Genomic DNA, 10,470 nt, shown 5'->3' with positions numbered 1-10,470 from the left:
ACGACATCAAGAAATTGACAGAATCGTAAAATTGTAAATAATCTAAATCTATCTTTGCAGACAGCTTATCAACATCCACTTGGGCACATTTCCCTTTAAATTGAACACATTGCATCTTATTAATATTCAAGATAATTGAAACACAGATTACATTGTACCTGTTTTTCTTAAATTTTCATTGTCTTTATGAATTAACTTCTATTCAGATTACAAATCAAAACATTGATATCTTTATGAGCTGCAAGGACAAAAAAAAAACTATCTGCATCATAAAAAGACAGTCATGCACCATGTCATTGGGGTAATACTCGTTCTTCCAAAGGTTTGGTAATCTGAAAATGAAATAGGGTCAGTTATTCCGAAAGTTCGTTATTTTGAAAGACACAAATTCCGTATGCCTAGATGTTCGCCTGTCCGAACATTACAAAGGGTTGGTTAATCCGAACATAAAAATGGCGTTATTCCGAATGTTCGTCATTCCAAAGGTTCGTACCCCCGAAAATGAAATAAGGCTTGTTATTCCAAAGGATCGTTAATCCAAAAACGAATTAAGGCTTGTTTGATACTCCGAAGGGTCGTTTTTCTAAAAATGAAAAAAAAAAAAAAGTGAGTAGGCTTACTATTCGTTTTTGCAGTAACAAACCCTAAGAATAGCAAACTATTTTCGTTTTCCTTTCCGGATTAACGAACCTTCGAAGTAACGTACAACATTTCATTTTTTCGAATTAACAAACTTTCGGAATGATGAACCTTATTTCATTTTCAGAATTACAATCCTTCGGAATAACGAACTTTTGAAATAACGAACTGTAACATTAACTGTAACTGTAACTGTAACTCTCCTGAAGAGTCTTATAGTAGTTATGGTGTGACTGATCAAACGGAGTGTGTGTGTGTGTGTGTGTGTGTGTGTGTGCGAATGTGTGTATGTTATGTCTGTGTGTGTGCGCGTACGTTTGTTTGCCTTCACCTGTGTGTATTCAGTGATGTACATGTATTGTGTTATAATTATAGTAGGCCCTACGTGTGAGTGTGTGTGTGTGTGGGTGTGCAAAGGTTACGTAAAAGATGCACTCCCTCGGAAAGGACGGACTCCACGTTTTCATAACTTTTTGTTTTGTTGTTGATTGGTAAATATAATGAATTGTGATGAATTACAAATTTGTAATGATGTATGTGTTTACTGTATTGTGAGTATAAATTATACTTGTATAATTGTGTATATATTGAAAATTGTATTTATTTATATGTGTACATGTACATGAATGTACGTATGTATGTATGCAAGTATGTATGTAGGTTTATATTCCTTTGTGTACGCCCATATGCCAACAAGAAGAATTTCCTAAATGGACAATAAATGAATCTGAATCTGAATCTGAATCTGAATCTGAATTTATTTACACAAGAGCAGCAATTACCCAAGAATTGACCCCTGGGGGATACTCCTGCACTAATAGTTATCTTTGCAGATGAAGGAGAAAATAATTCACTTTATTGTTTCTATTTAACAAATAAAAGTTAAACCAATTGAAACATACATCTTTCACTCTGTAATTATATATTTTGAGGGCAAAATGTATTGTGAAAGAGAACCAAATGATTTAGAAATATCCGTAAATACTGCAATGACGTCATTCCCAAAGTTTGATTCGTGAACGAATTTCAATAACAGCAAAATTTATGAAATATTTTTGGAAAAAACAAAACAGAATTTCCTACAGCATGTTAGGCCTGTACGTTTATAGAAACATTATTTTTCTAAGTCTGACAAGCGACTACCGATTTTCTTTCTGTGATGTTCCTCTAAAGATTTAATGTCACAAGTACAGTGTACTGAAAAGGCAAAGTTTTAGGGGAAAAAAATCAAATCAACGGAACTGGAGAAGAGTCAAAGAAGAAGAGCAGAAAAAGCAACAACAAACCTATACAAAATCTAAAGTTGTCATTTTTTCACCGTCCTATACAGTGAAATTGGTCAGAACAATTTTCTTTTTCCAAATTGATATGGCGTGCTGATGATATCAACAAATCTTCACCACAAGTTCTTCTGTTCTGAATAGAAACTAAATAGCTCAAACTGTATAGTTTGCATTGAATTATCCAATAACTGTCATTTCAACCAAACTAGAGAGAAAGTTTCTATACGAACAAATGGGATAATCGTGAGGAGATAAAATAATCGCATCATGTAAATTATGACTGAGAAGCTATGTAGAACTGAAGATCCATGATTTTATTATAACATGTTTGATTTTAATGAAGCTTGTATCATTCGATTTGTCCCCTCACGCTCTAATACCACAGTCAACTTGACCACGGAATAACGTTTCATTTTGACTGACGATAAAACGAGGAAGACGCCATGATGCAGAACGTGAAACTTACTAGACATGGTGGCAGGAGCATGTCTAGAAGGAAGGAACGTATTATCTGACAGGTTCTTAATGAGCCTTTCCTCCAGCAACCACGGTTTGATTAGGGAAAGCGGCTCTCAAGAAGAAACACAAAACTGGAATAAATCTATCCAGGGAATACAATGCGTTGCTGTTGTTTTTTTTTTAGTGGGTCTGTCGTGTGAGTAATGTGCTGTTGTCTAGGCACATTGTTTCATACTCACTGCACCTCTCTGTCAATTCATGAGCAGGTGACGTTTGAAATCACGTTTAAAGTTCTCTAGGACGGGCAACTCAATTCTATAATCAAACATCTAATCGCACTTAAATCTCCTGCCGAGCAGCTCCTTGCATGGTATTGTCACAAGTGTCATACAGAGTATGCACACACTGGTTTTAATCAACAGTTACGAAAATAGTGTGTAGGAGGAATTATTTTTGTTTTCGTTTCTTTCATTTAGGCAAACTCCGGATTAAACAAAAAGAAGTCCTAACTTTTTTTTTTTTAAACAGGGAACGACAAGGATGATTTGCAAATTACTTACGATATAAAATTTGGTCTCTTACTAACTTTTGTTGCGGGGGGGGGGGGTTCGTCATTAAAGACATTTTAGAGTATTAACTTCAATCATTGTTCAAAAATTGAGCCAAAGAGATCACGCAGTATCATTTCAAAGAAATAAAAATCTACTCTTTGACAGGGATTTTTTTTGTTGCAAATGTTTTGTGATATATTATAGGACCCATATACTTTTCAAAAGAGATGATTATCCCCTTTTGATACCCTGCTCTGCTTCTTGTGTGACACTTGATAGAGCCCTGTCTTTGTACAGTGAAATTAGACTCCTCAAACCACGAGAACTATTGAACAATCATTAAAAAAAAGCAATTCGTTATTTCCCTTTATCAATGTAGTAAACTCTCTGCTACTCGGTTGTAATCTCTCCACGTGCGTCAGACTAGCTAGACTCACGCCCCTCACAACACGCTAGGAGATGTTACACATGTACACACGCACATGTTTAGAAAAAAAAGAGATGCCAATGAGACGATGACCTTTGACCCTTGTGACTGACACTCCCATCATTCTAAACTTAGTCCCTCGAAGTAAAAAGGAGCGATGTGAATTAGCCTTCCTTCCTCCTCCTAATTATTCTGTCGCATTATTGGTCCGGCTGTAGTGCTCGACGTCTAGAGCGAGTGACACTTGGCTTTGCAATCCGCCCCCTTCTGTGAACCAGAAGGTGCCGTCCCGAAAGCTACAAATAGGACAGCAACCACGTCACGAAAATAACTCTACATCTCCTCCTGGATGATTACACACTACCGACAGACCTCTAGTCATTGGGAGTAATTTTTGTTTGCCAGTTTAGCTTCTGCCCTTGCAACAGGAACACTGCCCTTTGGAAGTTCGCTCTCCTTGGAGAAATCGACTTTTTCTACTCATCACTTCGAAAGTACTCCCAAACTCTATAGCACCATGAAGGTCTTCGTAGCACTGCTGCCATTCCTCGGTAAGTTGCTTGTTGCAGACTTCATTTCGTTCTGCTTTGCAGTTTCCTTTTATTATTCAGTTTGGTCTACATTCTTTTCTTTTCTTTTCTCTTTTTTTTTTTTTTTTTTGGGGGGGGGGGTCTACTAGTGTTAGCTTTGGCCAAGGTAACCTTCATTTTCCAATCATTTTGTTCTCAAATTTATGAAAAAGTTATTTCGCTCGATATTCAAATTATATTTACCAATGTAATCATAATTGCATGAAAATTTCTTTTTCCCACCCGAAAAAAAAAATCATTCAGATAAAGCAGTTCTAAACTTTATTGTTTTTTCTGGGAAGTTAGGCGGGGTATTGCCCTTGCGCTCCAGCCTTAATTTCCGTGTAATGACTTCTCATAATGTCACGGCTCAGTTACTTTGTGCTGTTCTCCACTAAATCAGAGCTCATACTATTTTACTGGCAATAAAGGCAACTTTTTTATATCATAATCATTATTATTCATCTTTTTTTTTCAAATTCCCATTTTAATCCATTAGGAAATAAACGACTACCAATGATGAATTCCCAATGCAATCAGGCTATAGAGGGCGTAGCTTTAGAATTATCGCGCAGAGAAGATTAGTAACTACTACATTAATCATTTTTTTGTCCTGAAGATGATGTTCATGCACCTTAACGTCCACTTTGAAAGAAAATGTAATTTCTGCAGAGTTTTTAGATCAGTAAAAGAAATACACACAGTTTGAAATATTTCAACAACAAAATGTTATTGAACTCTTTAAATAATTCATTGTATGACTCGAAGTAGAATTATTACAGAATATTCAGGATTCTCATTTTCCCTCCAATTCTGCATATTGGAAAAACTGATCCTATCAGGAATACGATTTCTATAAATGTGATTGCTAAGCTCTCAAGACGTATTCGTCAACTTCGTAGTTATTGTAGAAAATAAGATAGTTAGTGTAGAAAGTGTTCTATAAGATATGCATGAAGAATGGGTCATTGCGTGGTTAAAGTACTGTGAACATCGCCACCCAAACTTATGAGGATCTTTAAATAACGTCTTCGTGATATAAATAGCCATCATCATCTTAGTCACCAGTACAGCCTACGTCAAAGTCGCCACAAAGATCGTACACGTATAGCGAAGCAGGAAGATTTAGTTTGGACCGGGTAATTAAGTGGGTTGAGGTATCTGACCTCGTATTTGACGCAAATAAAGGGCAAGATTCATTATTGGGGAATCAAAATCATGCTGGCATGTACATGTCATATCTTTGCCAAACGATAACATGCCTCAATTGCAAGGGAGAAAAAAAGTCACATGGTACGCATGCTAAATAATTATATTGAGAAGTTATGCTGAGTAATATGGGAATATGGGCAAGACAGTTACCATTTAAATTATAAGCTGTTGCTGTCTGATTAATGTTTTTAACCCGATACAATATTGCCTCTGAGCTAATTTCTTATTGCTATATCTGCAAAGTTTTGCTATATCTGCAAATTTCGTGAAGAAACAGAACATTAAGCTAGTTCTCTCTTCTTATTTTCCAATGACAGCTGCGGCCGCAGCCGTGGGCACTGGAATGGATAATGGGTACGGAGCAGGTAACGGTATGACGGACGGGACCAACTTCGGATTTGGTATGGGAGCCGCCGCTGCTGATATTGGGACTGGCACATCGGCCATGGATGTTGGAGGGTCTGTCGGTGGCTCTGTCGGTGGATCGGTCGGAGGCTCCAGCGACAGCCTTGGCGCTGCGCAGTCTGAAACCAGCGACGACACCAGCGGGAACGACGGTAGCGACGATGGCAGTAACGACGACGGCAGCGACGACGACAATTCGGGCGAAAACTCGAACGGAGGCAGCAACGGTCAGATGAACGCCAACCTTGGTTCCATGAATCTCCGCCAGAAAGGTGGTGTAGCCGCGGGCACAATCATTGCCATTGTCGCAGTCGTAGCAGTGGCCGGTGTTGGTTTCTACTTGTACAAGAGGCGTCAAAACGGAGCCCAGATGCTTTCAAATGCATAAAGGGTACAAACTAGACTCTGCCTTTTCTAGAACATGTTTTTATTGAACAAAGACATTTGCGCCAAAGCTTTGATAGGCTATAAATCGGACATATTTCACGGCACCTGATGCTCGGAGGAAGCGAATGAACACCACAGACTGATTTTGCCTTCATGTCACGTGATCATGGGAGAGCTCTGACGATGATGATAATGATGACGTCATTGATGACAGTGCTGCAATCCCTACTAGTGGATTCTGTGCTCTCCTTTCCTGCCATTGATACCATGATACTACCAACACCAACCAGGTTATCATCACTTCATGGTAGCTTTAGGCTGTGAACAATGTAAACCTTTCTGTGTTACCCCTTGCTACAGTTGTGATTTGCAAACTTACAAGCGTTGACAGCCACCATCCCCAGCAAGAGAAAAAAAGCAATAACAAACAAACAAGCAATAACTACGAGTCTTTCATCACTATACCTTATCAGCACCTCTTTGTTAGTGCTTGCTTTTATTCAGTGTCATGCCAAATTTTAATCATCTTCTCCATCTGATTTCCCTATTATTTTCATTCCATTCTTTGATGTTAAAGCACCTGCGTCTCTAGTAATATCTCTCATGTTCGAATAGAAGCATCTCCATTTTCTTCAGTTACCAACGACTGTTAATTTCATAAATTATTGTATACATACTTCTTATATTCCTCCAGAGATGATTTCATGGAAGTCAGAAATATCCTGCCCTACATGAAATCATTTCAAGAGCTGCATTGTATCTTATGGTCTATTAAATCATATCTGTTTTGGAAACGGTTTCTAACTGATCCTTTTTTAGTACTTCGCATGTAGCTGTTTCAATACTTTGTCTTCCGCTATAAAACTCTCGTTGTATCCATGGCATTTAATCTGGTGACTGAGACTGTGTTTGATTGGTTTGTGGTTTGTTTACTATGCCAAGTGTCCTAACGGAGACTCGCCAGTGATTGGCCAACTATGACTCAGTGTACTTCCACCAAGTGACAACCTCGTGACCAGGTCTGCTTTAAGCTCAAACTTCCCCAACCCACGCCCGTGTCCGCCTGAACGTCATCCAATATCCGCGGGTTTAAAAAGCTCTCGATATCGTACCACGATTGTCTTCGGCCCCTATCATATTCTATTTCGCATTTTCTCACATGATCCACAACAGTACAGGAAGATACTAATTACATAGATTTTGTGGTAATTTCCTTTACTGTTCATATCACAGGAAAAACAATAACTACCATTTCATAATCTGCAAGCCTTTATTCAAGTCATAAAGTCATAAAGCTGAGTTGCAGTGATGTTCCGGCATTAAGGTATAGATGGTTTAATTTTTGTTTATATTATATATATATATATATATATATATATATATATATATATATATATATATAATTCATTTATTCAATAAAAAGAATAAGAGATGACCAGGGATATATATATATATATATATATATATATATATATATATATATATATATATGTGTGTGTGTGTGTGTGTGTGTGTAATTCATTTATTCAATAAAAAGTATAAGAGATGACCAAGGAGCTATATAACAAATTCTATCCAGTGTCATGGTTTGCCCTGCAGAAAAAAAAAATCGACGTGAATCTTGAACACCGACATTTCTTCCTACAAAAGTTCATAAGAAAGCTCTTGCTGTCCTTTTTTTAATAATCTGGCAGCATATGATGACATTTCATAATTTGTCTGAATACCTTAATACTAATTGGGTCAGCGTGATTATGACGAACTCCGTCACGTGTTTCGATGAAGATCTTCAACTGTACAACCGAATGATTACTACTTCCTGACGTTCAGCATGTCCTCTGCAAACATACGTCATACAACAACAACTACAACGAAACCCCTCAATTGAGGCAACATCAACTATCACTAGGTATTATGATAATAACAACAACGATAACAACATAGCAACAACAACCACAGGGTAGCATCAACAACAACCACATCAATAACATACAAATGATAACTACGATGACAACAGTAACAACAGCTTCTTATCAACTTCAAGTGCTAGGCAAAATCCCACGTAGCGGAGACTCTTAATTATAAACGAAACCACTCTATAGTATCGCCATGGACCTAGGTCCATGGTATAAACACCTACTTGGTATGACTGATTGCTTTCGCTGCCCTCGACAGAGCCTGATCATGTACAGCACATTAAAGCATTTCTGTCTGTGGAAAAAAAAATAGACAAGCGCCAACTACGGGCAAGTTAAGAGAGGTGCTTGCTCTATTAAAAGAGGAATACATTTGAACAAAACCACGATCGCGACACATAGAAAAAGAAATAAAAAACAAAACAAGCATTAGAGCTTTTTTGTTGAATAAAAGACATGCGCCAACTACGGACCAGTTAAGACAAGGTGCATGCGTTTAGAGTAATATTGGAATCATAAGAACAACAAGACTACTATCGCGACACATGAACAACAGATGACAGTACATCAACTACATCAATTACAAAAACAAATAACTCCAAAATACGCCGAGGAGAAAGGGAGAGAGAAAGAGAAAGAGAGAGAGAGAGAGAAAGAGAGAGAGAGAGAGAGAGAGAGAGAGATAGAGAGAGGGGGAAAGTTGGTGACAGATGAATAAGAAGAAACGAATGTTACGGATTAGAACAGGTAGGTAGAAACCAAGGTATGTTGGAGATAGAATGCAAGATTATCAATAATAACGAAAATTGAACAGCGACCACAATGACTTTCATATTGATACTGCGTTTCATTGACACCATTTCACTGCGAAATCAACCTGGAGGACATTGCCCTTTCTATTCCAGCTTAAAGTCTGAATATATCAGATGCAGCGTACTGCTGCTCGATGCTGGCATAAATATTAAACTCAGACAAAAACATAGAACATAATAGACATTCTATGATATAATTTCATAAAGTTTTTCAATTGTGTCTTTAAAAAACACACAATAAAGTTGGGTGCAACCACGAGTTGCTCAAGTCGAGGTTATGTTGGCATTGCTTCACAATGAACTTGCCACCAAATGCAAAAAGTCCAGTTCTTCAATAACCTACATTATATTTTAAAGAAAATGAAATAAACAAGATGGACTCTTTTTGTGTGTGTAAGTTCACCGAGTAAAAAAATGTTTGCTACTAAAGGTTGTGCATTCTAAACAAGAGTGTTATTACACATTTTTTTTTTGTTAGTAAGTGAAAGTTATTGGGAGAGATGTGAGATATTACTTGGCATCAACACCTACTTTCCATAAGTTGCGTCCGACATCACTGCTTCGTTAAACAGGTTAATTTGTCGTGATCCACAACATTTTTTATATAGGCCCTATGCCTGAGTTGAAGTGAATATTTTTAACTCTGATGCTTTAAATGTAAATCTACTCATGGAGTGATATGATAGCGGAATACAGTATGTCCCAAAAAATTACAATCAGATTTTTGCATTGATAACACCCAATTTCATTATGATAAAATTGTCTAAATGCTACTTCGGGGTCTTAAAAAGTAACATTTTAGCTCTATTTTGCAGAAAACCCCATTCGATTTGGTTCAGCAGTCACAGAGAAATGTGGATTGTTGTAAAGCATGTCATGAGTCTGATTCTTCTAAGTTTAGCACTTCGATCATCTTGTGTGTGAATACAATAGACTGAACTTGGAGGGAAGAGATTCCTGACGTCCTCTACAAAATTCCTCATTTCTATTTGACCACTGAAGCAAATCGAAAGGGGTTTCCAGTAAGATGTGGGCAATGAGTTATAGTTTCATACCCTGAATTTGTATTTAGATTGATTCAATATTTTTAAAGATATCATTGCGGGGGGGGGGGGGGGGACATACGGTACAAGGACCTCCATATTTTTCTTAGAGGCCAATACCCACATACGAATTATAATGAATAACTAATAATCTTATCAATATCAATAAACATTGATACGGTAGGTCACAATGGGTTTTGTTTTGTTTGGTTTATTTCTACATTTTCTTTCTCTAAGTACAATAACAAATGAAAACAAAGTGATGAGATTATAGAACAAGGAGAGTATAACATACAAATCAATATAAGAAATTTCAATTTCATATCAACATCAGTCTCTAATAACATATGAATCAAAGCAACATGTTATGGCATACTGTATTTATATATGAACAAAGGAGAAATCAATACAGAGGACCGTCATCATAAGCAGAGCTTGACGTGGATGAGGCCATAACTTGAATAAATTAATCGGGAAGTGGGACTACCGAGTGGTAAAACTCGTTCTCCCTTTTGAGCAAAGAGTAATAAACAGATACTTTATAATATTACAGCAATAAAAATATTTTGATAAGAAGAGTAAATTTTCAACAGATTTATGGATGATATATGTGCAGGTTGATCGAAAACCGTTGATGTGATGACTTGTCCCCTCATCCGATTTGCCTACGTGATTGCGACGAATACTGCGGAAGTGGTAGAGTGCCCTCATTTTCTCTATTTATATATGTGCGATTTTGATAAAAACTTGTTCTTTGTGCAGTTTGG

General features: G+C 37.1%; 1 protein-coding gene across 1 annotated transcript; it reads left to right on the top strand.

The window, feature by feature from the left end:
- The first annotated feature begins 3,876 nt into the window (after window positions 1-3,876).
- LOC139729215 (uncharacterized) lies at window positions 3,877-5,933 on the top strand. The gene is made up of 2 exons (XM_071640145.1): window positions 3,877-3,910; window positions 5,458-5,933. Exons 1-2 carry the CDS (start codon window positions 3,877-3,879, stop codon window positions 5,931-5,933), a joined length of 510 nt encoding a protein of 169 aa, XP_071496246.1.
- The last annotated feature ends 4,537 nt before the right edge of the window (window positions 5,934-10,470 follow it).

Source organism: Diadema antillarum, unplaced genomic scaffold, assembly GCF_040938485.1.
Source record: "Diadema antillarum isolate AM-2024a unplaced genomic scaffold, OU_Dant_1.0 seq00000226_RagTag, whole genome shotgun sequence".
Taxonomy (NCBI): domain Eukaryota; kingdom Metazoa; phylum Echinodermata; class Echinoidea; order Diadematoida; family Diadematidae; genus Diadema; species Diadema antillarum.
This window is presented reverse-complemented; position numbering and strand designations above follow the sequence as displayed.

Excerpts from the sequence above, each read along its gene's own strand:
- LOC139729215 (XM_071640145.1), top strand. The coding sequence starts at position 3,877 with ATGAAGGTCTTCGTAGCACTGCTGCCATTCCTCG. Across the intron at positions 3,911-5,457 it reads AGCACTGCTGCCATTCCTCG|CTGCGGCCGCAGCCGTGGGC; the intron begins GTAAGTTGCTTG and ends TTCCAATGACAG.